This window comes from Gorilla gorilla, chromosome 15 (assembly GCF_029281585.2).
Source record: "Gorilla gorilla gorilla isolate KB3781 chromosome 15, NHGRI_mGorGor1-v2.1_pri, whole genome shotgun sequence".
NCBI lineage: Eukaryota > Metazoa > Chordata > Mammalia > Primates > Hominidae > Gorilla > Gorilla gorilla.
In genome coordinates, this window is record NC_073239.2 from 89,342,502 (window position 1) to 89,369,948 (window position 27,447).

Below are 27,447 nucleotides of genomic sequence, written 5' to 3' on the forward strand. Positions count from 1 at the left end.
ACTTCTTGCAAAAATTACAGGCCCCGCCACCAAACTTGGGTCCAGTCCCATTTGACAGAGCTCAGAAACCAAAGCACTTGAAAACTCATAGATCATTTAATTTTTTTTTTAACTTTTGGTTGCAAAATTTTTCCCCCAAACTGAACTTTACATGGGTCACAGAGAATGAGAGAAACTGGCTAAACTTTCTTATACCTTCCACTTCCCTCTCCCTATATGTCTTCCAAAGGATGTGCTGCTGAGCCATGAATGACTGAAGGGCCAGCAGCTATGGAAGGAGGGGCAACATTAAGGGCAGCAGAGAATCCTTCCCTGGATAGTCCAGCATTAACAGCATCTTCAGACCCACCCACCTCCAAAGCCCTTCCTGCTTTTACTGCCTCAGTCTTTCAAAACAAGTGTGAGGCCCCACTCTGCCAGGCCTTACCTCTCCTAGGTTCATGTTCCCAAGCCTACCAAGCCTACCAAGCCAGCTGGGCCATCGCTCCCCTCTCTACAGCCCAAGTGTGAATGCGCATGCCATTGGGGAGCAGGACGTGTGCATGGTCCTTCACCTCTTTGATCCCACTGGCATTGTGGACCTGTGAATGGGGTGCAGGGGGCCAGAAGAGGAAGAAGCAGTGCAGCAGTTTGTCCAGAGCCCTCGGGACCTGGCTAGAGTTTGCATTATCAGATGATCATATGTTGGAATATTATGATCTCCCCAGATAAACCTTGGCCTGGTTGTTCTGTGGCTCTGGACATCCTGGGAGCCCAGTCATGCCCCTGTCTGCCCCAATGCCCAGAAATCACAGCACCCCTCCTTCAAAAGACTGCTGTTGTACTCTTTTTGCACCCAGTGCAAGTAGCTTTGACATGATGACATTACCTCCTTAACACAACCTTGAGGAAAGGCCCAGAGAGTAGAAGCCTGGGGCCCCTCCCTCCTGTGTGTCTCTTCCCCATATTTTCAATGTTTTAGAAAAAGGTCCCATACAGAAATCAGACAGCATCAACTCCTGCTGTATTTGATTCAATTTCTCTTCTCTTGTCCCTTAATGTTCTGCTCTGGTATTTGTAAAGAATATGGCATTGAGGCCAGGTATGGTGGCTCATGCCTGTAATCCCCAAAGCGGGCAGATCACGAGGTCAGGAGATCAAGACCATCCGGCTAACATGCTGAAACCCGTCTCTACTAAAAATACAAAAAATTAGCCAGGCCTAGTGGCACACGACTGTAGATCCAGCTACTCAGGAGGCTGAGGCAGGAGAATCCCTTGAACCTGGGAGGCGGAGGTTGTGAGCCAAGATCGTGCCACTGCACTCCAGCCTGGGCAACAGAGCGAGACTCCGTCTCAAAAAAAAAAGAATATGGCATTGAGATGTGCTCTCAGGTTGAAGTTCTGCACAAAAATGATTCAAAACCAAAAAAGCATTTTGCTTCCAAAATGCAATTTTTTTTATGAATTTTCTGATTGCATATTCTTTTTACAAAAACAAAAATTCAAACAGCAAAGAGAGAATATAACCTGTGACTCCTCCCCACCTAAGTTTTTTCTATGCATACATTTTTTTCTTTACAAAACTGTATCAGAATCATAACATAAACATTCTTGTGGCAGCTGCTTCTCTTTCCCCAGTCATTATACTGTAGGTATCTCGGGGTCCTTACCATGTCAGTAACTATAATCTACGTTATTGTGTTTAATGGCTGCCTAGAATTCTATGCTATGACTGTGTCACAGTTGATTGACATTTAGGCATTACCAGTTTTGCTTCCTATGAGCAGTGGAAAAGTCAAAAAGACAGTTTTTAGAAGTACTTGCACACCAAGCCTGGGTGATAACTGTGAGCTCATGTGTGGTACTCTCCAACTGAAGCTCCTTTTATATTAATATTCCATTAATGAGGGTAATCAATTCGTGTTGGCATGAGCTCTATGAAAATACATAGCATAATATGGGCTCCAGCCTTGCATTCATCAGAATTAGGAGGATCATTAGGGAGCCTGTCAAACTCCCCTCCTCGCCGCCCATCCTCGTGTTCCATTAGGTAACTCTACAGACTTAGAGAAAATACTTTTCTTTTTCTCTAACGGCAACCCTCAATGACTTTTCTTTCTGTTTTGGGCTTTTTCTTTCATGAACATCACAAATGTAGACACTCCGTTTGGGGCACTTTTTTTTTTTTTGAAACAGAGTTTCATTCTTGTTGCCCAGGCTGCAGTGCAGTGGCAGGATCTCGGCTCACTGCAACCTCCCCACCTCCCGGGTTCAAGCGACTCTCCTCCCTCAGTCTCCCAAATAGTTGGGATTACAGGCACCTGCCACCATGCCCAGCTAATTTCTGTAATTTTAGTAGAGATGGGGTTTCACCCTGTTGACCAGGCTGGTCTGGAACTCCTGACCTCAGGTGATCCACCTGCCTCGGCCTTCCAAAATGCTGGGATTACAGGTGTGAGTCACCACACCCAGCCTCGACCACTTTGAATCCTGACATTAGAAAAAGCATGAAAGCCAGGTCCCTTTGGTTCTCCTTTCCTGTGTCCTTCCCAGCTCCCCACTGGAAGAGGAGTCCTGAGAAATCCAGCCTTTGGTTTTGCTCCTGGAGTTACCAGCAGGTGGCAAAGACTTGTTAATTCCCCAATAGCCACAGACAATTTTCCCTATTTTCAGCAACCTTTGAAACAAGTGCTGTGTGAGTTGCATTCTTGTAAAACACATATGAAGAGAGGAATCAGGTGAACCATAGAGACTTCAGACTTAATGGGTGTGTAAATGAATATTAATAGTTCAGCTCTATACAGCAGGGTCTGGTGCAAAGTCAAATTGGATACATGTCCAGGGGATTTAAAGCAGGTCTTGCTATTTTGTTGGAAGTAACCAAAATTGATGGATGCCTTATAATAAGCATAGGTGTCGATGTGCTAATTTATGATGATTAATGCCTTCTTGTTGATTTTCATTTCTCATTAGGAAAACTTAGCAAGACTCCAGAGGGCCTTTGCAAGGAAGTGGGAATTCATCTTTATGCAAGCAGAAGCACAAGTAAAGTAGGTGAACTTGATAGAGACCTTTTCAGAGAGGAAAAGACTCTGGAATTTGGAAATGGTGTGAAGGTGGGATTGTCAAAGTGAAGTTTCCAGATGGCGTTAGTATTTCTAATAGGGCCTGAGAGCACCTGAGTAGAAATTAAGGTCAGGATGGATAAGTTTCGTCTTCATAACCAATGTTACTCTAAAACAATTTCAGAAATGTGTGTTTCAGCAGACAAGGGAGATCCTCCCAAAGGTAGAACTCTGGTTATAAGAAGGTGTACCTATTTCCCCAAGAGATTTCCAGTTATTTTCTGTGTTCAAAGGCTGAAATCCCATTTCACCTGTTGGACTGGAGATTTTGTCTTCATGGGAAAACAGGTTGGAGTTTTAGGAAGAACAACAAGTAGCCCCTGTCTTCTTTTCCCTGACAGGGGAGGAGTTTAGAACCAACAGAAAAAGAAGGCACAGAAGTCAGACAGTTGGAGTCCAAAATATCAGATTATTACATTAATTAAAAGCAAGAGTAAGGCTGGGCATGGTGGCTCATGCCTGTAATCCCAGCACTTTGTGAGACCAAGGTGGGGTGGATCACCTGAGGTCAGGAGTTCGAGACCAACCTGACTAACATGGTGAAACCCCATCTCTGCTAAAAATACAAAATCAGCTGGGCATAGTGGTACATGCCTGTAATCCCAGCTACTCAGGAAGCTGAGGCAGGAGAATTGCTTGAACCCGGGAAGTGGAGGTTGCAGTGAGCTGAGATCATGACATTGTACTCCAGCCTGGGCAACAAGAGCAAAACTCCATCTCAAAAAAAAAAAAAAAAAAAAAAAAAAAACAAGATTATAGGGCATGACATTGGATATGTGGTCCCAGGTGCAAATTAAACCTGCCCTTCCTGTACAGAGGTGTGTATCTATAGGCCTCCTCTCCCCAGCATCTCCACCCCACCCCACCAGGGCAGAGGTGACCCCTGTAAGTTTTCTGCATGCAGAGAGCAGCTATCCTGAGCACAGGCTGACCCAGATGGGGGCCCAGAGAGGGAGAGTCTGAACTTCCTCAATTTCTTCTTTCAAGTCTACCAATTAGTTAAGTCATTTTTCCTCCACAAAGGACAAGAGATGAAAGGAAGAAAAAAGTTGGAAGGGTTTTTCCCAGATTTTTTCCTCCTGGATACATAGTGGACATTTCTTCCTCTCTAAGGAAACATGAGGAATAGGTACTCTATGTTCCCCACCCCACAAACATGGTTGTCAACCAGATCCATTTAATTCTGGGAAACAGAATGATTGGATCTGGATCTCCCCTGTCCTTCCCAGGGATGATGTCTAGGTTAGCCAGGATGGTTAGTTAACAGGAGAAGTGGGACAGGAGCAGGAAAGGGATGCTAAGCTGGGAGAATGGGACTATGTTTCCTCTGGGTACCACCTGCATGTGAGCAGCCACTGAGTCTTCAGAGCAACATTCCTGGGCGGTGTTGCAGCCCGTGGCCTGGAGCCGGGTCTCAGGCTGTGTGGGTGTAGACTCATCACAGCTATGGTCACAGTTGGAAGTGACCTGAGGCCATCTGGTCCAGTGGCCTGTACACTGCCATTGCTGTGAACCTCCCCCCACAGTCTCTGCCTTTCTCCTGTCCATGATGCCAGCCACCTCCTGACCACCCAGCAGCCCCCCGGGGATAGGCGGGTACCAGGCCCTGGGTGCCCCCGAAGAGGTGAAGGTGGGAGAGTAGGTAGGATGGAGGCTGGGATTCAACTGGACTAAGGCAGAATTATGCCTGTGTACTCAGAAGCCACTGGAAAGCAAAGAGGAACGCTAATTTGTTCTTCCAGAATCAAACAGCATCACAAGTTATAAACAGAGGGGAAATTGTTACTTCATAAATACATGGTATTTCTCGATTAACTTTTTTGATTAACTCTGTGCTTACATTATAATTGTGGGCCACCTAAGTACACAGTAATTATCACAAAAATCGCAGGGTGATTATGGGTTTATTTCAGTCCAGTAAAGTAAAGCGTTCCCAAGAGAGCCGAGACCTAGGAGTTACATGGCAATTAATCTGAGTTGCTTTTTACTTGAAGAAATAAAATGAAGTAATACATGCTTTTTTAAAAAAAAAAAGAAAGAAAGAAAAAGAAAAAACCTCTTATCTATGCTGCAGATCAGAACAATAAGAATCTGTCTTTGTCAACTGCGATTTCCCTCTTGCAATTTGTGCCTCCCCCAGCTGAGGCCAGTGATATTTGCCTCCTGGATCTTGTCTCATGCTAGGGCCATTATTCTGCCTTTAGAAAGCCAGATGGTGTAAGTGATTTATAAAACATATAATTGCAGCATTTTAAAGACATTTATTTCTACTGATTCTAAATCTAAAGCCAACTTTCAAATTTGAACATGGAACACTGGCAAGATGGTGGTTATATTCCATCTTATAATTTGTATATGCAGTATCCTTTTTGATAAGGGGGCATATCAATGGATAATTCAGTTTTTAATAATCCAAATCTTAATACTTCAGATGAACAGCTGCATTCTTATTCTTCCCTTAGGCCACCATGTTCATTACACATATATGGCAATCTGTAATCTAGCCTAAAACAAGTTCTCTTACCATGTGTGGAATTCCTGAGGTTTTCGGGCGGGAATTATACACCCCTATTTCACAGCTCTGCAGAGAGCAGGCACCATGCAGGTACCAATGGCCTTGTGTTCACTTAGCCCCTAGAAACAGGAGCAAACGCTGGAGCAAGTATCAGAAGGGAAAACAGAATACAGAGCTTCTTATTTCCTTCCTCTCTTTACTCTTTCAGGATTGACCGGAAAAAAGACAAGACAGAAAGGAAAATTTTGGATAGTCAAGAACGAGCCTTTTGGGATGTCCACAGGCCTGTGGTGAGAAAGCGCTACTCAGTTCTCTAGATTTTTTTTTTAATTGTTCATTTTTATCTCTATAAAGAAGAGACCGTCTTTAGCCACCAGGTGTCTCATTCTTAAGAAATCACTCAGCTTTGTGGAACTGGTTTTGCCATTCGTTTATATAATCTTAGTAAATTTTCTGGAATATATGTAAGTTCCACCTTTTAAAAATTATTCATTCGGCCGGGCACGGTGGCTCACGCCTGTAATCCCATCACTTTGGGAGGCCGAGGTGGGTGGATCACGAGGTCAGTCGATCAAGACCATCCTGGCTAACACAGTGAAACCCCGTCGCTACTAAAAATACAAAAAAATTAGCCGGGCGTGATGGCAGGCGCCTGTAGTCCCAGCGACTCGGGAGGCTGAGGCAAGAGAATGGCGTGAACCCGGGAGGCGGAGCTTGCAGTGAGCCGAGATCGCACCACTGCACTCCAGCCTGGGCAACAGAGCGAGACTCCATCTCTGGGGAAAAAAAAAAATTATTCATTCCTGAAAATATGCAATTGCAAATGGAGAAGCTATGGGAATTCCACCAAAAGACCTTTGGGTCCCAAAGGTTTACATTCCCCAAATTAACAATTTCCATTTCCACTGCTATTCAACTCTGAATCTTAAACTATTCTCTGTCGAATACAGTTAATTCTTGTTATCCATGGCAGTTATGTTCTATAAAGTCTTTGCAAACACTGAATTAGCGCACACTGAAGCATCACTCCCGTGGGAACTACCAAGCTAGGTCCCTGTGAGCCTGTGGCCACAACATTTTTATCAGCTGATCGATACATAACCTTTTAAATGTGTTTCTGTGTAAAGACACCTTATGTAATATATATCATTGATTCATTAACATTAAACTCATGGCCAACAGCACTGCTGCTCATGCCTGCATGTTTATTTCCTCCTAAGGCACATCAGAGCCTTCTTGCTTGAGAACAGTGAACAGCACTTCAGCACTGTCCTTGGGGCCATTTTAAACAGCAAAATCACCAACAAAAAGTACAAAAATGCAGAAAAGTTGGCACTAAATTAGCCCTAAATAGAAGGGTCTGAAACAAAAAGGCAGGGCGTCACCTTGTTCAATTTCAATAGGAAACACGCATATCAGGCTACTCAAGGTACAACTACTGAGTAAGGAGTTATAAATGAAATTTAGCAAGCAGGCAAATTCACAAATGCAAAATTTGTAAATAATGAGGTTTGACTATTTCTGATTTCACGTTATTAAAACAAATCTTGCATTTTCCTCATGAAATGGAACTAAAAAATAAATTATTGGTCTTCTTAAAATTTGATTAAAAGCAAAAAATAAATAAATAGCTACTCATCCTGATATCATGGAGTCTTTTTCAAACGGTTAAGTATGTAAAAAAATTTTTTAAGGACTGTGTCTGAGGCAATCTTGCCACTTAAATAGCTAATTTGCTTTTAGAAACTGTACATTATACCCTCTACATATCATCCTTAGATTATGAGGTAAGCTTTTCTAGATCATACGGGAACTCCACAGAGGAATGCATATTATGGCAAAATGGAAAAAAAAATCATGCATTGTCTGTAATGGAAAAAGATAAAGATTGGTCCTGATGGTGTGACATGGGCTAAATTGGAAGTGTAATTTTCACGTAGTAATTTATATGATGTGTTTTTTTTTTCTCAGCCAGGCTGTGTGAACACAACAGAAATGGATATCCGAAAATGTCGACGTTTGAAGAATCCACAAAAGGTTAAAAAGGTTCGCTAGTTTAGCTGAGTTAAAAATTCCTGATGTGAATAGCCCCTCCAGTTCTAGTACTATTCAAATAGTAATTTGCTACTTGTAATTCTACCACCTTTTGTCATTTGAAACCATAACCATTTCACAAATATTGATTGAGCAGCTGATGCATGCTTGGCGCTGTGCTCGTGCTAGGATACAGTGGCAGGTCCTCATGGAGCCCACAGCCTGGCAGGAAGTAAAACAAGACAGCAGGCAACAGGGCCATGAATGCTGTGTTAGGAGAGGTACAAGACAGTTGAGGAGCCCAGGAGGGGCAGCTAAGCCAGACCTGGAGTGGGTGGGGGTGGGGGCCTTCCCAAGGGCTTCCTGAAAGAGGGTCAGGTGTTCTGAAGGGTAAGTTGCAGTTGTCCTGGGGAGGTGGCAGGGAGGGGAGGAAACAAAAGGAGCAAGAAGTGGCAAAGCTCACAGGTGAAAGCAAGCTTTATACTTAGAAGCAAATGAAAGTCTTTTTTATGTTTTGTTTTGTTTTTTTTTTTGGATAGAGCTGGATCACCCAAACTCAAACCACCATCTTGTCCAACTGTGAATGACCCAATGGTCACTTGTGTTTCACTTTACTCGAAGGAGTAGTGGTCACAGCATACCCGAGAGTGCCATGCTCAGACTCCCCCACGATTCGTATGTCCCACCCTCTCCACAGCACCATGGACAATAGTGCAGGACAGCACGACCAGACTCCGTAATATTAATTTCCAAAGAGTGGGCCGGGTACGGTGGCTCACACTTGTAATCCCAACACTTGGGAGGCTGAGGCGGGTGGATCACCTGAGGTCGGGAGTTCAAGACCACCTTGACCAACATGGAGAAACCCCGTCTCTATTAAAAATACAAAATTAGCTGGGCACAGTGGTGCATACCTGTAATCCCAGCTTCTTGGGAGGCTAAGGCAGGAGAATCGCTTGAACCCAGGAGGCAGAGGTTGCAGTGAGCGGAGATCGCGCCATTGTACTCCAGCCTGGGCAACAAGAGCGAGACTCCATCTCAAAAAAAACTCCAAAGAGTGGAGATGTGTCCCCAAACATTCCTGTTTCTTGTGATGACCAATTAGCTTTCTCTCATGTATGCATTAAAAAAAAAACATACACGCACACACACACACACACACACACACACACACACACTAGACATGGTGTATGTATAGAAACTTCTTTAATCTACTTACATATTTTGTTCTTCACTGACTTAACAATATCCACTGTATTATATTTTAAAATGTTAGTCCTAAAATGTCCTCATTTCATCTTCAAGAGCCCCATAATTCTAACATTACAGAATTTCATGGAGTCACATCCTCCTTATCTGAGCCCTTCTGCATTTTGATGATTTTGACTACACATTGCATGCCCTTCAGTGTTTCATTTCTTTCCCATTGCAAAGATTGTGTTTAGTCTTTCCATAATACCAGGAACAGCTTTAAATGTAGCTATAGCTACAGGCATGTGGAAAAACTTAGGCCAGAAAACTGTTTAACTTGAAAGGGAAACCCTGAAATGCTGCCATCCCAGTTTTGTACCAGATGGGAATCTGCTGACCAACGGAAATGTAGAGGGGATCTTTTGTACATACTCTTCGGCATTGGCTCTTGAACTTTCTTTATTCAGAATCATTTGGGGCATTTGATGAAAGTGCAGATTTCCAAACCCACCCACAAAGATTCTGATGCCGTAAGTCCAGGGGGCGAGGGGATACTCAGCAACGTGTCTTTTCCAAGCACACCCAGGTGATTCTTTGCAGATGGTCTATGGACCATATTTGGAGAAACACTGAGATACAAGGAGGCTATTTTCAGCCCAATAAAAGATAGGATTTGGGTTATAGTGGTACCCCAAAGATGAGATGACATGCCTTAAGAGGCAGCATTCCCATCATTGAAGAAATAAAAGCAGAGAGCAATCTCTTATTGTCATGAGGGGATTCACAAAATTGGATGAGTCATTGGACTAGCTGACCCCTAAGCCACCCTCCAACTCTGTGGGTGGATGATCCTCTGTGCTTGCTTCTTCTCCTAGTCCGTGTATGGCGTGACTGAAGAGTCCCAGGCACAGAGCCCGGTGCATGTACTCAGCCAACCAATCAGGAAGACAACAAAAGAGGACATCCGGAAACAGGTGAATGAATTGACAGCTTGCACTCTCAGGAGGAGACGTGGCCAGTTTAAAAACCCTTTCAAATGTTCAACTCTGAAGATTGAGCAAGCTTTGAGTTCCTGGAAACCACAGTGGAACCCAGCTGTGGGTGATTGAACCTTTAAGTGCTGTGTGTGAACAAGCCACGGAAGCTTGAGAGAAAGAATTCTCTACCCAGTTCCTCCAGCAGTTATTAGAAAAGGGCGTAAATGAGTCATCCCATGCCTTGGGGTAACTGCTGTAGTGGGGTTTCCCACAGTCCACTGTGGGAGCTGGAGGAAGGAGGGGGCTCATGTCACACAGTCCTTATAATTGGAATGCACCAGCTCAGGATGGTCTACTTTATTGCTGTGATTTGAAAGGAAAGTTTAAGAATAAATAAAGCTCTACTCCCAATGCCATTTCAGCATTACTTGGTTGAATGTTATTTTCTTTCATGATGAGGAGCCCAGGTCAACAGACAATGGCTAATTATATTACTTCCTTCTGATATTGACTGGTAACAAAGCAACCTACTGTTTATATTATGCCTTGCTGGTTCCTAGAGGGCAAAACCCAAAGGAGTAAACTTTTAAGTGCTTGCCCTTGACAAGTTTATTATCTGATAGGTAAGAGGTAATGGATACATGAAAAAAAAAGCTATTTGGCGGGGCTCGGGGCTCGGTGGCCCACACCTGTAATCCCAGCACTTTGTGAGGCTGAGGCAGGTGGATCATCTGAGGTAGGGAGTTTGAGACCAGGCTGACCAATATGATGAAACCCCATCTCTACTAAAAATAGAAAAAAGTTAGCCGGGCTTGGTGGCGTGTGACTATAATCCCAGCTGCTCGGGAGGCTGAGACAGGAGAATCACTTGAACCTGAGAAGTGGAGGTTGCAGTGAGCTGAGATCATGCCGCTGCACTCCAGCCTAGGCAACAGAATGAGACTCTGTCTCAAAAGGAAAAAAGAAAAAAAAACACACACAGAAAAAAAGCTATTTGATGATTCCAGTCAAGCATGCCAAGGACATGGGTGTGATGTGCGTGTGAAAGGTGGGCAGAGGAGGGGTCACTGGGGATTATTCAAAACAGGTATTTATGGTGCACATTTCACCTGTCCATGCTGTTGCTAAGCTATGTAGAAAATATATTGCCTTTAAATTTTGGAAAGCAAGACTTAAATCACAGCACAGTATAGGAGGAGATGAGACAAAGGCTAAATTGTAGAATATGAATCTTGTATGATAGGGATGTCCAGAGGCACAAGTAAGTTGCTGGAGGGCAGAGCTGAGGGAGTTGGAGATGTCTGGCCAGAGGAGGTGTTTGGATCTTGGTGGAAATGCAGGATTTGGGTTTGTGGAGCGAGGGGAAAAAAAATAATTTTAGTTTTGTCTTAACATCCGTGTTCTCTATTTTCCCAGATAACATTTTTGAACGCACAGATCGACAGACATTGTTTGAAAATGTCCAAAGTGGCTGAAAGGTATGTTTTCCTTCAATAATATTACTACTTTCTTCTAATTTAACAGGGAAGAAATGTTACAGGGTTATGGTTAACGAATGTGTTCAACGCCAAGAGTTAGACTGTAGTTATTCCTTAGACTGGGGTGCAGAAAAACCCACAGGCTCCATGTGAGTATAACTAAGATAACAGACCTCCCTTGAGTGATGTCAAGAAATGTTCCGTTGCTAAGGCTTTACAGGGGGTGGCCACGGGACCTTGTCAATCAAGGAAGAATGTCCTTTAAAGCTACATAATGCACTTTTGCCTTCAGCCTCTGGATTAATTCAAATGGAAATTGCTCCCCTTTCAGCTATAAAATGCCCAGATTCACTTTATAGGGGAAAAGAAATTATGTGTGTCCTTTGAGGTGCTGGCTGCATAGACAGGAGGGGACTGGATCATCGGGAAGTATTCCGCCTCCACACGCCATCAACCACTGAACTGCATCGAATCAGCTGTAAAGAAAATATTTGGCCCCTCCAGCCTGGCTTCCACAGCGGTGTGTGTGCTTCAGTCTGCACCAGTAGCTAGTTCCGCTCCGTTAACTCATGGGAGACTCAATTTTATCAACTAAATGGTCTGTTTTTTTAACTCTTCCGTGAAGATGGGAGACCACATGGGGAATCTATATGGAATAAATCTAACCAGGCAGCTCAGTAGTGAATATTTATTCATCCATATGCTACCGTTAAAGCAATGACCAATTGCTTAAGGAATCAAGAGGTTAAGTTGGGTCTTGGTATTTATTGGATGTCAGATAAACTGAGTCTTTTAAGCCCAGCTCCTACAGAGGGCTGGCTGAGAGAGCCCTCTATAAGCCTGTAAGCCTTTCTCTGCTGGCCCCTGGGTTGATTCACATCTTTTTTCTAGATAAATTACAACAAATGGAAGGTATAAAAACTCCAACCCCAAACAAAGAGTCTGATTGAATACCCTACCTTCAGGGGCTAAGGACATCCCTGGACTTGGGCTCACGTCTTTATTCCAGGGTTTCTCGATTGTGACACTAGTGACATTCTGAGCCAGATAATTCCTTGTTGTGTTCTTAATGTCCTATGAATTATAGGATAGTTAGCAGCATTCCTGACCTCTCCCCATTATAGGCCAGTAGTCCCCCCACCACCACAGCTGTGAGAACCAAAAATGTCTCCAGACATTGCCAAATGTCCCCTGGGTGGGGTGAAAGTCACTCCCATTGAGAATGACTGACACTCCTGCTTTTTCTATGCAAATGTGCTGGAAAGTTGCCCTGGCTGGAGCTCAACTTACACTGAGGTACTGATCACTCTGGAGTCGCTGTTTCAGCTAGCTGTGTAGGCTGCAGAATCACCTCATACCTCCTCTCTCATCATGTGTGGCTTCTGGCCAGAGTACCAGGCTCTGAAAATGCTTTTTAGGTCTCACTGTGGTTCCTTTGCCCCAGAAAGGTGGCTGTGAGTGAAACAGCAGCATGGCCTCGACTCTCTTGGTGTCATCCATGGCCTGTGAGGAACCATGAGCTTCTTTCTCTGTGAACTAGGGACAGAAATGGCTGTCCTAGTATACTTTGAGGGTCGGTGTGCTAGCAATGTTCATGTCTGGCCTTGGAAGGTGGAAGGGCTCTTTAGAGTTTGCAATTTAGAAGAGCGTATATATGGGAGCATCTTTCTTTGGATCTATTTGCTCAGGTCCAGTGGTTCTAAGTACCGTAATCCAGGTGAGGGAGGGGGTTAAAAAATGGAAATTCCCAAGCCTCGGCCCTAGGGATTCAGATTCAGTGGTTCCAGGGTTGAGCCAAGAAATCCAGATTTTGGTTAATCTTCAAGTGGTCTTTCAGGATCTGGTGAAGCCATTGCCTGCTACTCAGGCTGACCTGAGAGCTCACATCCAATTTGTTATATCTTTGGGATGCAGAGAAAGAGCCTGAACCTGTCAGCATGAGGTAGGCAGACTCCAGGGCAGGTGTGCAGAGAGTCCAAGGAATGGAGGAAACCAAGGTGGAGGCGGGGAGCCCGGCCCATCCTATTGTTTGTTTGTTTCCTTGCTGTCAGGGAGGGGCCCCACCTGGTACCACCTAATTATGCTTGAGAGGCTGCTCATATTGAAGGATTATTCCAACTGGCTACTCCTCGGTGCCCAGCTAGAAGCTTTCATGAGTCTCTGCCCGGCAGAGGCTGGATTTTATTCCCAGCAGCAATAACTGGCAACTTTTCAATGTGACACGAGGGTTTTTCATTAGAGCCACAAGGAAACCCCCAGATAAGGAGGAGGAGGGAACGGAGATGCGTGTTAGCTGGAGATAAAGCAGCTGGGAGCCGGGCCTGTCAGTGGCTCTGTGAAGATGGGGCCAGGGAGGAGGTGCTGGCAGCTGGTGAGAAGCTGCCAGAGATGCAGGCTGAGCTCTCTTAGGTGGGCACACACATCCACATCCACATCCACATCCCCATCCTGATCTGGCTTCCCTGGGCCTGCTCCAGGTGATAAGTGGCAATTCCATATCCCCCAGGAAACTGCATCCCCCAGGAAAGGTCTTCATCATTTTTCACCCAGTTCTATGAGAACTAATAGTGAGGAGAGGCAGGAGGGCTGGGGACAGCGAGGCTGGGCTCTGGGATGTCTACAGTCAGGGTTGGACTAAAGGGTGCATCCAGACCAGCAGGGAGGGAAAAAGGGAACTTTGCAAACTAAAGGGGCAGAACAGACAGTTTAGGGGATGGGTCTGAAACCGACCATCGAGGTTTGAAACCTGCCCCTGCCATTTCCTGTTTTCTAACTGATGAAGCCAGTGGCTTCTTCTCTCGGTGCCTGTTTTCACCTCTTTAGAGGGGAGATAGTAGTTGTATTTAAATTATAGGATTAATGAGTTCATGCATGGCAAAAGCATGGTCCAGTCCTTGGGACTCAGTCTGCACACTAGGAATGTGAATAATAATTATTTTCCAGCATGACGCTTACTTGTGCTTCGGAAGAGAGCAGAATTCAAGGGCATGAGACAGAATGAACTGGATATATGGTGCTTAAAGGAGCAAACAAAGGGCAGGCCAAGGAGGGAGGCTGCTAATGCAATTCTTTCCTGCACCCTCTGTCTCCCCTCAGTCTCCCACACAGAGATCTCTGCAGGCTGCCTAAGGCTGACCTTGCACTGCATGTCTCCTTCCATTGCCTCACACGCCATCACTAATCTGGGGTTTTGGGGGAGAAAAGACTTGCTCTTCTGCACAGAATTTCTCAGATCATCCCAGTTCCAAATATTCTGTCCATTGTCTTCCTGAGTGCTTAAGTGTCCCCAAAATGCCAGCATCATGGCAACCAAACTGCATTTCCTAGGCTGCCTTTTGCACCTGGAAGCAACACAAAAGGCTTTCTGAGCTGTTACCCAATTTTTGTTGCAGAATGTATTGTCTCTGCACACACACATGAGTGTCTCAGATAAATGACACTTAACACCCTAAGCTTTTTATTTTAACTTTTTTTTTTTTTTTTGAGACGGAGTCTTGCTCTGTTGCCCAGGCTGGAGTGCAGTGGTGCAATCTCGGCTCACTGCAAGCTCCGCCTCCCGGGTTCACACCATTCTCCTGCCTCAGCCTCCTCAGTAGCTGGGATTACAGGCAGCTGCCACCAAGCCCCGCTAATTTTTTTGTATTTTTTAGTAGAGACGTGGTTTCACCGTGTTAGTCAGGATGGTCTCAATTTCCTGACGTCGTGATCCGCCCGCCTCGGCCTCCCAAAGTGCTGGGATTACAGGCATGAGCCACCGCGCCTGGCCTATTTTAACTATTTTTTAATGGCAGTGTTTCTTAAATATGGTTCATACACTTTACTTCCTAACAAAAGGACACTACATTTCAGTTAATTTTCCTAGATGACTCAGAGTCAGTAGTCTTCTATTATGCTTTAAAACTGTCAGTGGTCAGGATCTTATAAGGTGCCCTGCTTCCCCTTCCCTAAATGGCCCCAGATAATAATATTCTTTGAATTCCTGTTTCTGCCTTTTAGTTGTCTGTTTGTCTGCTTTCTCTACTAACCCTTCCCCCCCCACCCAACCCCCGCTTTCCAATCTGTAGCATACCATGTGTATCAGTTAGCTGTCACTGAGTAACAAAACACCCCAAAACTCAGTGGCTTAAAAAATAGGCTTTTGCTATTGCTCACATGTCTATGTGCCACCTGGCTCTACTGGTCTCAGCCATGTTTCTCTATGTGGCTATGGGTTGGCTAGGCAGCTCTGCTGATCTTGGCTGGGCTCTCTCACATGTTTGGCTTCTGCTGGTTTAGGATGGCCTCAGCTGGGACAGTTGAGTGCTCCTTAATATGGTCTCTCACCCTCCAGCAGACTAGTTTGACCTTTTCCACATGGGGATAGTGGGATTCCAAGAGAGAGAACAGAAGCATGCAAAACTCTTGCAGATTAGAACTGGCATTCTGTCACTTCTGTTGCCTTTTATTGGCTAAAACAAGTCACTAAGCTGGACTAGATTCAAGGGCAGAAGAAATAGACTCCTTTTTTGAAACTGAACTACCCACACCAGGAAATCAAATAACCAAATTGATTAGCTTTGATCCTAAAGCAAGTGTGAAAAGTCATTTTTGTGAGGTGTGTTGTTCCCAATAACAATGAACCTTGAGGCATGGTGTTTATTTCATCTGTAGACTACGCAGAGGCTCTTACGCTCACTTATCTCATTTGTGTTCTCTGGATACTTGAAGTTGCCAGATAAACAAGGTCTTACTCTTCTTTGCAAGCATCCCCAAGGGAGTCCCTTTTTTTATTCATCTAAGCCTTATAGCACTTGACAAACCAACTTTGAGAAGCAACACTCCATGCATTTTAGTCCCAAATTGTCTAGTCTCCATGTTTGGCTGCGATTCCCCAGAGACTTCTCCCCACCCATAGCGAGCTTACACCACAATCACTGCAGCTATCCCAGTGCACTGCTGCACACAGAGGGATCAAAATGTTTCATTCCGTACCTGCATCTGTACTTGGCTCATCCTCACCCTATTACTGGGAGCCATTCGTGTGTCACAGCTGACTGCTGAATTGATTTTTTTTAGCATCATCTCGCTTGCCTGTATCTGAGATTGCCGCTGCTCCCTGAAATTGGATGCTGGTTCTTCCTCCACCTCCTGACCCTCAGTGATCATGAAATGTAATTAATGAAATGAGATAAGACAGCAAGGGACTGGATACCCTAAGGGTCTTATTAGAAACCTGCTAGGGTGATAGAGGTTTGTGAACTTAATGTCTAATTATAGTTTCAGGGGAGGAAAAAAGAGGGTCACAGAAGTCATTACAACTTTGCTTTTATGGGATTCCAGGAACCATGGGGTCTTTGCTCCTCCTTTCTCCTAGCCTGTTCTAGGTGACAGAAAAAAAAAAAAAAGACCGGAGGTATCATTACAGCCAGGGTGACCGTATCTAGACCAAGATCTGGAATCTGTAGCATGTGGGAAACAAGGGGCCTCCATACCTGGCCTGGTGTAAGCTCTTCTTCCTGCAGGGCTGAATTCACCTTCATGCTCCTTCACTCATCCCAAGTTTCTGTATTGAATGTGTTTTCTCTGGGTGACTTGCAATTAAGGATTTCTCTTTTTATATTTTCCCTACTTCCCACCTTCTCCAAGTGAAAAAAAAAAAAAGCTAGATTAATTAATTAATTGCTAGGAATCAAACTTTCTTCTTTCCTCTCCACAGTGCTGCTCTGCTTCTCATTTTCCTTTCTAATCAGATCCTTCCTGTCCTGGTTCCCTGTTGTGCATCACAGTTCAGAAACAGCATGTAGCAGAGCGAGGCGTGCCAGCATGCTCTCCTCTTCACCCCCTTTCACATTCCGATTCCAGGTCTTCTCATGTAGAGGCTCTGATTTCATAATGAATGCTTTAGTGCATTTGTACTGTATTTCTAAAGTAGGACTAATGGTCGTATCCCATAATGCTTTAGATTCCAGGCCTCGTTTTTGTTGGATTTTGTTTGTTTGTTTGTTTGTTTTCCTGGATAGTAGTTTCCCATAGCTGCAGGCCATACTTCACTGTCCCTTTTTCCTGGAGCCTAGCCATGTCAATATCTCTTCATCTTCTCCCCACCTGCTCCATATATGTGTCCGTAGCTCTAGGAATTCCTCCTAGGCATTGCTTAACTCAGGATGGACAGCATTTCTTCTTCCTCCAACTTGTCATAATTTTGTGTGCTTTTTTTTGGTGGGGGGAGGTCACATCTGTACAATTTGTAGCAAAATTATAAGTCTTTTGTTAAGAGAGAAAGGATAAAATCTAAAACTTTTATTTTTGTCGTATTTTCTCAAGTGGTTGGACTGTATGTTTACTAAATTCTCTTTCATTATTTCCTTCCCCTCCAAGTTTATCAAAGGTAGACCCTAATTAGCAATCTAAATTGGGAAGGTTTTGCATTAATAACTGTCCTCCTACCAGGATTGGTTGCTATTGTTAGAAGCTGTGACTTTGCTGTTAGCTCAGCTCTAACAGCTCTCTGAGATCCAGAGAGCTGTTTGCTATTTAATGGCATAGTAGGCTCTGAATAATGGCTACTAAATGACTGACCACAGAGTGTACCCCTGGTAGCCATCTGGTAGATTTTTTTTTTTTTTTTGCCATTACTAAAGGTTCATGGGGCAGGAGTATGTGAACAAATCAGCCAGTTCCACATTTCCACTCAAGACCCAGTTCAAAGCCCACGACAATGGTGGGTAGCACATTTGCTAAAGGTTCACAGATCAGCATCTTCTAGTGATGTGAGAATTTGTCATTTGAAAATAACAAAAGAATATACCAATCAGGAGTCAGGGATAAAGGGACAAGAATGCTAAAATTGCTCAGTGAGAAATATTGTTCCTAATGGACTTCAGAATTTCCTATATTTATTTTATTTCTTCCATCTCATCCCAATTCTGCTTTTCTGCCACTCACACCCAGCGGTTGGAGGACCATTGCTGCTGTGTACTGTTGTATGCTGGACATCCTACAAAGCTCTTTACATACCTCTATTTTCTTCTCCCTTTTTGCTTCTCCTCTCCTACCTCTAGTCTTTCTGTGGTCATTGGTATTGACTTTGGACTGAAATGGTACTGTGCGTTGGCCATTGCTGCCTCCTTCATTGGCCTGCCTGGCCTTCTCATTGTCTTGTGTGTCCCAAGCAGACTCTGTTCATCTTGTAATCTGTACACTACCAGGAAGCACATGTTCTGAAAGAGACAACCTCTCTGGCTAGTTCTACAAAGGGCTGCCTTGATGAACTTGCCTTCACACTCCCATCACCTTCGTTCCCTTTTCAACTGTATTGGTTTGATTCCAAGCAATAAAACCCCAGCTTGAACCTGGTTCTTCAAAATAGAAGCATACCTTAGCTCCCAGAATACAAGAAGGGGCTGTGGAATTGAACCCTGGGAAAGGCAGCAATGCTACTGAGCTCAGGAAAAGCTGGAGCCAGGGCCTTCAGTGCCTCCAAGACCCATTCTTCCTCTCTGGTCCTGCCCACTTTCCATGCTGACCTTATTCTCTTTCATGACAGACATGTGTTAGGAAACATGACACCACCAGCCCTTGAACTTTGTGACTATACAACTTTGATATGGTTTGGCTGTGTCCCCACCCAAATCTCATCTTGAATTGTAGTTCCCATAATCCCCACACGTGATGGGAGGGACCCAGTGGGAGGTAATTGAATCATGCTGGTGTTTTCCCCCATGCTATGCTCATGATAGTAAGTTCTCATGAGACCTGATGGCTTTATAAAGGGCTTCCCCCTTCATTCAGTTCTCATTCTCCTTCCTGTCACCATGTGAAGAAGGACATGTTTGCTTCCCCTTCCCCCATGATTGTAAGTTTCCTAGGCCTCCCCAGCCATGCTGAACCATGAGTCAATTAAACCTCTTTCCTTTATAAATTAGCCAGTCTTGGGTATTTCTTCATAGCAGCAGGAGAATGGACTAATACAAGCTTCTACTGCTGAAGCTGGGGAAAGAAGATATGAACCTCACTTGCATCAGGTATCTGTTCCTGGACAAATCAACCATGGCCAGGAGCAGGGCTTATAAATAAATACATGGCAGCTCCTGAAGTAGCCTTGTGTACATGTCAGAGTACAATTCTCAGGAGACAAGCAGAAGTGAGCAGAAACCCATAGAGGCCCTCTATGCCTGCTCACCCATTTTGGAGTACTCACCATTCAGAATCCCTATCTGCTTCACTCAGATTCCCAAGAGACCCAGCATAAGGGTCAACCCTTGTACATTCACTGTATTCCTAGGCAGCACTTCTATCTCCATTTGGATCTCCTTTCATGCCTAAGAAATGGTGCTGGACAGCCTAGGCACAAACCCAAAAGCCTTTTAACTCTCTGCATTAAGCTTAGATCTTATCCTATGTGGCCAACCTTCATTTCTTTCCTGTGTCCCACCTTGGAAGCTCTAGCTACGAGGCATAAGGCACCTCCAGCCCAGACTAAAGAGATAGGAGAGCAAGGAAAAGGTAAGGAGTCCTTGCTTTCATTTCTTGTGCTGTTTCTGCACAGTCTGATGATGTTGAGAAGCATAAGGGAAGAGGAGATCACCTTCCCTCTCTGCCCAGCGTGGGGTGTTCCTTCACCTCCTCTCAGTCTTTGGCTACCCCAGCTGTGAAGTTAACCCTCTCTGCTACTCTCTCTGGGAAGGATCACCCTCCCCTCCCACCAAGAAGCTGGGAGAGCAGTTGAGGCAGCAGACTGCTAAATGCCCAGGTCACCCATGGGAAACTCCAAGATGCACTTTGCTGTCTCCTGTCTTTTCCATGCAATGATGATGGCAAATAGGACAAATGAGGGTGCATAGATTCATGAACACTAGGTTTATTTGCGTGGGTTGTGATAGTGGCAGCAAAATAAAACATGGTGGTGCCATTATGCACCTTTTATCTACTGCCACACTCTCCTCCAGGTGACTTTATTTTCTACATAGATAAATATAGTAAGAAATACATAATAATACATTTATTTTTCACATAAATTGCTGTCAAACTACACCTGTGGTAGGCAGAATAATGATCTCTCAAAGATGTCCATGTTCTAATCCCCAGAACCTGTGAATTGGTTATGTTACATGGCAAGGAGAATTCAGGTTGCAGGTGGACTTAAGGTTGCTAATCAGTTCACCTTAAAATAGAGAGATTATCCTGGATTGCCCAGATGGGCCCAGCATAATCACAGGTTCCCTGAAATGTGGAAGAGAGAGGCAGAAGAGTCGGTGTCAGAGTGATGCAGCATGAGAAAACCGTAGCTGGCTTTGCAGATGGAAGGGGGCCACGAGCCAAGGAATGCAGGGAGCCTCTAGAAGCTGGAAAAAGGCAAGCAAATGAATTCTTCCCTAGAGCCTCCAGAAGGAACATCGCCCTGCTGACACCTTGATTTTAGCTCAGTGAGACTCATTTCAGACTTCTGACTCTTAGAATTATAAGACAATACATTTGTATTGTTTTCAGCTGCTAAATATGAGATAATCTGTTCCAGCAGCCCTTAGAAACAAATATAAAACCCCAATCTCTCCCCTTCTCGTAGAATCTGAAGACCGAATTGTTCATCCTCTTTGTCTTTAATATACCAGCATCTCCAAGCACCCTGCTGACTAGGAGTGCCTCTTATAGCCCCAATACGTGTATGTCTCATTCTGATGATTCAATACTTCCTTTTCCCATCAATAAAATACAACATTCAAAATATGTATGCCCATGTAATTTTACTGTTTCCTTTACAAAGCCTCTGACTTTATTTATGTAACTTAACAAAATAGATTTCCCTCTTCTAATACAATAAATTTCCCTTCCGACCAGTACCACTCATCTCTGACACTGGCCAGCAGATTAGTTGCTCGTAATGACTTTGGCTTTGTTGCCTGGTTCAGGTCGTCAGGACTTTCTGTGTTCCTTCTCCACGTGTTCCTCTATAGCGTGTCTTGATGCCTCTCGCCTAGACCTTTTTTAGAGAAGGCATGACATGGCACAAGCTCACAGGAACAATTTCATTCATGCTTAATGCCTGTTGCAAAGTCATATTTTTTGCTTTTATGTTGGGTGGTCACAACAATTTCGCCTTGGGCTCTCAACCACATTCTCCTAAACCAACATCACCATGAGCTCCCACCACCTCTCTTCCACCCACTTCTCTAATGATATTCCAGGATTTTTCTTAAAGAGATCTGGCTATGAGCCTGTATTTCATTACAGCTTAAATAATCATATTATTACCCATTTCCTTAGTTGCTCTCTGGACTTTTAAGATTCTACTGCCTTAGGCTGGTCAGCGGACAGCTGCCTTCATTGCCATGCATATAGTAATAGGCAGCCAGAGCCTGCAGGCTCCTCTTGGGACCAGGTGCTGGCTGAATTCTCACCACAGCCTCTCCTGAGCCTTCCCTGTTGTCCCCTCAGCCCAGCACTCACTCAGGGCTCCATATGGGGACTTGTCCACAGGACCTGACCTGGCTGGTTGGACCCCACTTCCCAGGTTGGAGATGTGACCACATCGAGGATCTGCTAGAACACATTTGGGGAGGGGTCTGATAAAAACCCCAGCCTGTCTCATTGAAATCTAAGGAAGCAAGAGGGAGGAGGGGAGGACATTTCATTTTTCAATCCCTATGTTCTACCTCAGGGAAATCTATTTCTGGTCTTAAAAAAAAATTCCCCAATAACGTAATTAATTAAAAGAGGTCCTACCTTTTGCCTTGAGCTGCCAAGTGGATGTCTTTTATTTGAGATTCAAAGCTAACTAAGGCTGAGATTATTGGAATGGCCAGGGCAGATGTCCTGGGAGGACAAAGGGGGCCCCCCCGGCTGTTTGCTCATCTCAGATTTTGAGAATGCCATGGATGCTCAAATGCCTCATAATTGGGAGAACCCCCCAATATGTCATCGTGACTCAGATCCTCTGGGACACCTCAGTACAACTCGTCACCCCCTGAACAGGATTTCGGTTTTCTGCTGCTGGCTTGTCTTTGTACTGATCTGAGCAAAGGAGACAGGTAGCCCAGTGTTCTCTCTGTATCCCCACATCCAGTTTGCTCTCTCACATTCCCTGTAGTGGGTTGAATAGTGGAGCCCCAAAAGATAGGTCCTAGGCCTTACCTGTGAAACCTGTGAATGTGACCTCCTTTGGGAAGAGTCTTTGCAGATGTAATTCAGTTAAGGATATCTACATAAATCATTATGGATTATCCAGAGACTCCAAATCCAATGACAAGTGTCCTTATAAGACAAAAAAGAGAGCATATGACACAGGCACAGAAGAAAGCCATGTGAAGACAAGGACAGAGATGAAAGTGATGCAGCCACAAGCCAAGGCATGCCTGGAGCCACCAGAAACTGGAAGGAAAAGAAAGGAAAGGAAAGGAGAGGCAAGGTGAGGTGAGACGAGGCGAGGCGAGGCGAGGTGAAATTATCCCCTAGAGCCTTCGGAGGGAGCATGGCCCTGCCAACACCTTGATATCAGACTTCTAGCCTCCAAAACTGAGTATAAACTTCTGTTGTTTTAACCATTTGTGGTCATTTGTTATTGCAGCCCTAGAAAACTAACATATTCCTCAACATGCAATGCCATTTCTTTTATAAAGAATTCAATCAGCCCAAGTAGCTAAGAAGTGGCTTCCAGGTGCAGCACCAACTTGTAGGCTGATCCTTCCTGCCATAGTGCTTTCTTACAGCTCCCTTGCCCACGTTCATTCTGCCTGAGATGTCGTAAAGCTCTTGATATGGTTTGCCTGTGTCCCCACCCAGATCTCATCTTGAATTCCCATGTGTTGTGAGAGGGACCCGTGAGAGGTAATTGAATCATGGGGCAGGTCTTTCCTGTGCTGTTCCCATGATAGTGAATAAGTCTCATGAGATCTGATGGCTTTAAAAATGGGAGTTTCCCTGCACAAGCTCTCTCTCTTTGCCTGCTGCCATCCACGTAAGACATGACTTGCTGCTCCTTGCCTCCCACGATGACTGTGAGGCCTCCCCAGCTACATGGAACTGTAAGTCCATTAAACCTCTTTCTCTTATAAATTGCCCAGTCTCAGGTATGTCTTTATCAGCAGCATGAAAACAAACTAATACAGCTCTTATTGGTGAAGCCTGGCCCCAGGGAAGATGCATACTTTGCAGGAGATTTATAGGACAGAGGATGTGCCTCTAGTGTGCCCATGGTTTCGCTTGTCTATTTTATATTTGTAGAGGATTGTCAAGATTCTTTGGAGATGCTTTCCCATTTTCTATCACAATGGTCATGAGTGCTCAACAAGGCTGTTATATCACATGATGAACTTGACAAAGATCAGTTAAATGACTCAACCAAGAATTCAAACTAAGGCTTTTCAACTGGGACCACTGCTTCTTCTACCCCACAGGTCATGATAAACACCTGGGACAGCAAGGAGGCTCTGAGGTGTCCGAAAATTTACATCCATCTTCAAAACCAAAATTACCAGGGGCTCTTTCATTTTGATTTGATGAATAAGACATCTTGTGTCCTGAATATTTCAGAAAATTGAGGAATGAGATATGGTTCTCTCAAACTTGGATGTGCATATGAATCACCTGGGGGATCCTATTAAAATGCAGATTCTGACTCAGGAGGCCTGGGCTGGGACCTGAGATCCTGCATTGCTAACAGGCTCCCAGGTGATGCCAGTGCAGCTGGTTCATGGATCACACTTCCAATAGCATGAGATGGTGCCTCTGACTAATTTCTCTGCCTGTTCAGCATTAAGCTAATTGGCCATTATTGCCCTTTGCAATTCAGTAGTAGGAATTGTGGCTCTGACTTTGCTGTTGTGGGAGAAGATGCTGACACACAAGCTGGCAATGCTTAAGGAAAAATTTTATTGTGGATCGATAACCATAAAAATATTCATGCCTTTTGGTCAAATAATTCTGCTTATGGATATGCATTCTAAATAAATAACCCAGAAGATGAAAAAAAAATCTGTGTGAACAATGGTGTTCTACCACAGCACTATGTATATTAAAAAAGAAAAAGTCTGTGTCTAATAAAAACGAAACGATTAAGTAAATTGTAATAAAGTCACTCAATGCAACCAAGACAATATTGTAGACATATGTTCATCTTCTCCCTTTCCTCAAATGCAACATGTCACTAAAGGAACAAAAATGGCATGAACTCACAAGGTTAACAAACTATTAATAATTTCAACACATTTGTCCAAGATACAAAGTTTATGTAATTGGGGAACATAACCACAGGCCCCTATGTCTGTATTTGTTATTTTTTATTTTTTTAATTGGTCAGCGAGTACAAGGTATCAAAGTAAAATCTTACAATTTTTATACATTTCTGTATGCCTGAAATATTTCGAAATTTAATAAAAAAGAAAGTGCATAGGGACAGAGTAAAGAACATTCTAACCTACATGTTGGGGGGCAGAAGTAATGTGACAAAGTGAGCCAGTTTTCGCAACAAAGCCTGGCCTTGGCTCTTGAAGGCACTAGGGACCATGGAAAGCAGGAATGAGGCATGGGGCTAACAGCAGAGGAATGGTCAAGTCTGTCACAGGAGACTTTGCACCCCTAGATCTCCTGCCCTACTAGGAAACAATCCTTCCCACCTACCACCACTGCAGGAGATGGGCAGTTTTTTCTTGAGAGAAATTGAGCCACATATGCTCAGAACTCAGACACATCAGATCTCATAAGAGGCCACCTGAAAATAAGAGAATTAATGGAAGCTCTACGCACTGAACTGTGGGGCCTGTAGGGATGGAAAGTGTGATACCTTTCCTCATCTACCATAAGGATTATGGCCAACACTGCTATAACAAAAGAGGTTAACAAGAGAAAAGCCTAAATGCATTTATTTCATCAGTTTCACATGACACAGAAGCCTTCAGAAATGAAGACTCAAAGACCCAGGGAAAACTGTATTTGTGCTTAGGTTCCATGAAGAATGGGAAGCCTTGTAGAAATGTGATTGGACAAAAGGGTGTGATCTACTGGCAACAGACTGAGGGGAGGAAACCCAGCAAGGCCTGTCTGTTCAGATTCTTCGTAGTCTCTCTGAGTAGCATTCCTACCTCCCGGGTAGGACCTCTCTGGAATGAGGGTTTTCAAGGGAGAAGGGAGCGAGTGACCTTTCTAGGTTTTGTGGCTTGCTTTGCAGGAGAGGCATTCTAGTTTCTATGACCCACTTTGGGGAAAAAGAATTCTTATTTCTGTGACTTACGTCAGGGGAGAAAAAGGGATGGGAGACGGGGGCGGGAGAGAAGGTGAAAGCCTTGGCTTCTGAGGCCCTTCCATTCTCCTTTAGTTCAAAGTACTCAGCATGCCAACATACTATACTTTAGAGTATCATGTTCTGAGCCCCAACAGACCCTCGGCCCCTCCCCGACCCTGCTCTCAGGCCTCCAGGAGCCAGACATATATACCCACAGGCAAGAGACTGTCAAAGTACAACCTGTGGGCCAAACCATACTCCATTCTGTTTTTGCAAATAAAGTTTTATTAGAACACAGTCACACGCATTCATTTGCAAGCTGTCTATGGCTGCTTTTATGTCACAGCAGTAGAGCTGAGTAGTGGCAACAGACACCATCTGGCCCACAAAGCCTAAAATATTTACTATCTAGGCCCTGCAGAAAAAGCTTGCCAATGCCTGCTCTAGAGAAAAATAGACGCCCCAGAGGAAAGATTCCAGATCCCTCATTTGGAGCTCCCATTAAAATACTGGTAAACTTCCCTATGACAATGAAGCCCATCAGTGACAAGCCCCATCCACACGCCCACTGAGCCGTCAAGCAGGTTTCAGTACCTCAGTCTTAAGTACAAATGGATGTCCAAAGATTTTCCAGACACTCAAGGAAGGCTCAGCGTGAAAGAGTATAATCAAAATAAACTGACAGAAAAAAGGAACTTGGAAGAACCAAAATAATTCAACAACTAGAAGAAACTTACAATAAAAGTATAGAACTCATATTATCTGAGAAATGAGAAGATATTTCATCCGTAAAACAAGAACTAGACACTATGATAACCAAAAGTGAACTCTGAAACTTAGAAAGTAATGGCTCAAAATTAAAAAATAAATAAATAGTTAAAAGAGAGTTTAACAAAAAGACAAGGAGATGAAAAATGGGAGGGAAAATAAACAATTCAGGATGTCCAATATTGAACTGGAAAAAAATATAGGACAAGCAAACAAAGGAAACAAAGGGTATAAAATTAGTGATGAATACTATAAAATTCCTGATAAATATTTTCTTATCTATCACACACTGTGCCCAGCATAGTAAATAACAACAACCAGCAAGGGCCATCATGAAATTTCAGAACACTCTAGCAATAAAGAGATGATTCTAAGTTGACAGAGAGAAAAGAAACTGAACCAAAGAAAGAGAATCAAAATGGATCCAGGCTTCTCAATAGTAACACTGTATACCAGAAAAAAAAACATGGAGTGATGCCTACAAATTTCTAAAGGAAAGAGATTTTTCACCTAGTGTTCTATGTCTAGCACTATCAGTCAAGTATGGAGATAAAAGCATTTTTAGACTTGCAAGGATTCTTATGCATCCTTTATTAGGAAACTACTAAAGGATGTGCTTCAACACAATCAGGGAGTAAAAGCAAGAGATAGACATGGAATCCAGGAAACATGGGCTTTTCAACACAGAAGTGAAGGAAGTCCCAAAAAGATCATTTTCCACCAAGTCTATAGAGCATATGATCCAGTTTCGAGCAAGAAGACTAAAGACTTCAGGAAAGAGGATCTCTGGGAAACAAGAGGACAGAACTGCTCAATTATTTGATGTGTTTAAGGTATAAAAAAATGATTGCTAGATGTTTTACAGGTTTGTTAAAACGCTTGGAAAAAGTAGTATGATATTTAGCTGAACAGCAAACAATTTTTATCTAGTTTAATAATGTTACACTGACCATAGATTTAACAAAAATTGTTACACAAACCTATTTGGAGGATCATGTAAGAAAAGGTGGGAGTTGAGGACTGGTGAATAGAAAGATAAATTCTTGTCTAAAATAAAAAAATAGGAATAGATATAAAAGCATATAATTTAGAAATATATAGATAACTTTTAGAAAAAACATAAGGTGGAAAGTAGATGCCTCTCTGAGAAGGGATGGGAGGAAAAAATAATTGCTTTTGCTTTT

At 43.8% G+C, this 27,447-nt stretch overlaps 1 protein-coding gene across 20 annotated transcripts in view; it reads left to right on the forward strand.

The window, feature by feature from the left end:
* RGS6 (regulator of G protein signaling 6) overlaps positions 1 to 27,447 on the forward strand; it is a 634,490-nt gene that overhangs the window by 535,040 nt on the left and 72,003 nt on the right. For all 20 annotated transcript variants that reach the window (XM_004055388.5, XM_004055389.5, XM_031001858.3 and 17 more), the window contains exons 8-12: positions 2,955 to 3,031; positions 5,830 to 5,911; positions 7,593 to 7,667; positions 9,722 to 9,820; positions 11,240 to 11,301. In XM_004055388.5, the coding sequence (XP_004055436.1) occupies positions 2,955 to 3,031; positions 5,830 to 5,911; positions 7,593 to 7,667; positions 9,722 to 9,820; positions 11,240 to 11,301 (395 nt within the window). The remainder of the gene's footprint in view (positions 1 to 2,954; positions 3,032 to 5,829; positions 5,912 to 7,592; positions 7,668 to 9,721; positions 9,821 to 11,239; positions 11,302 to 27,447) is intronic.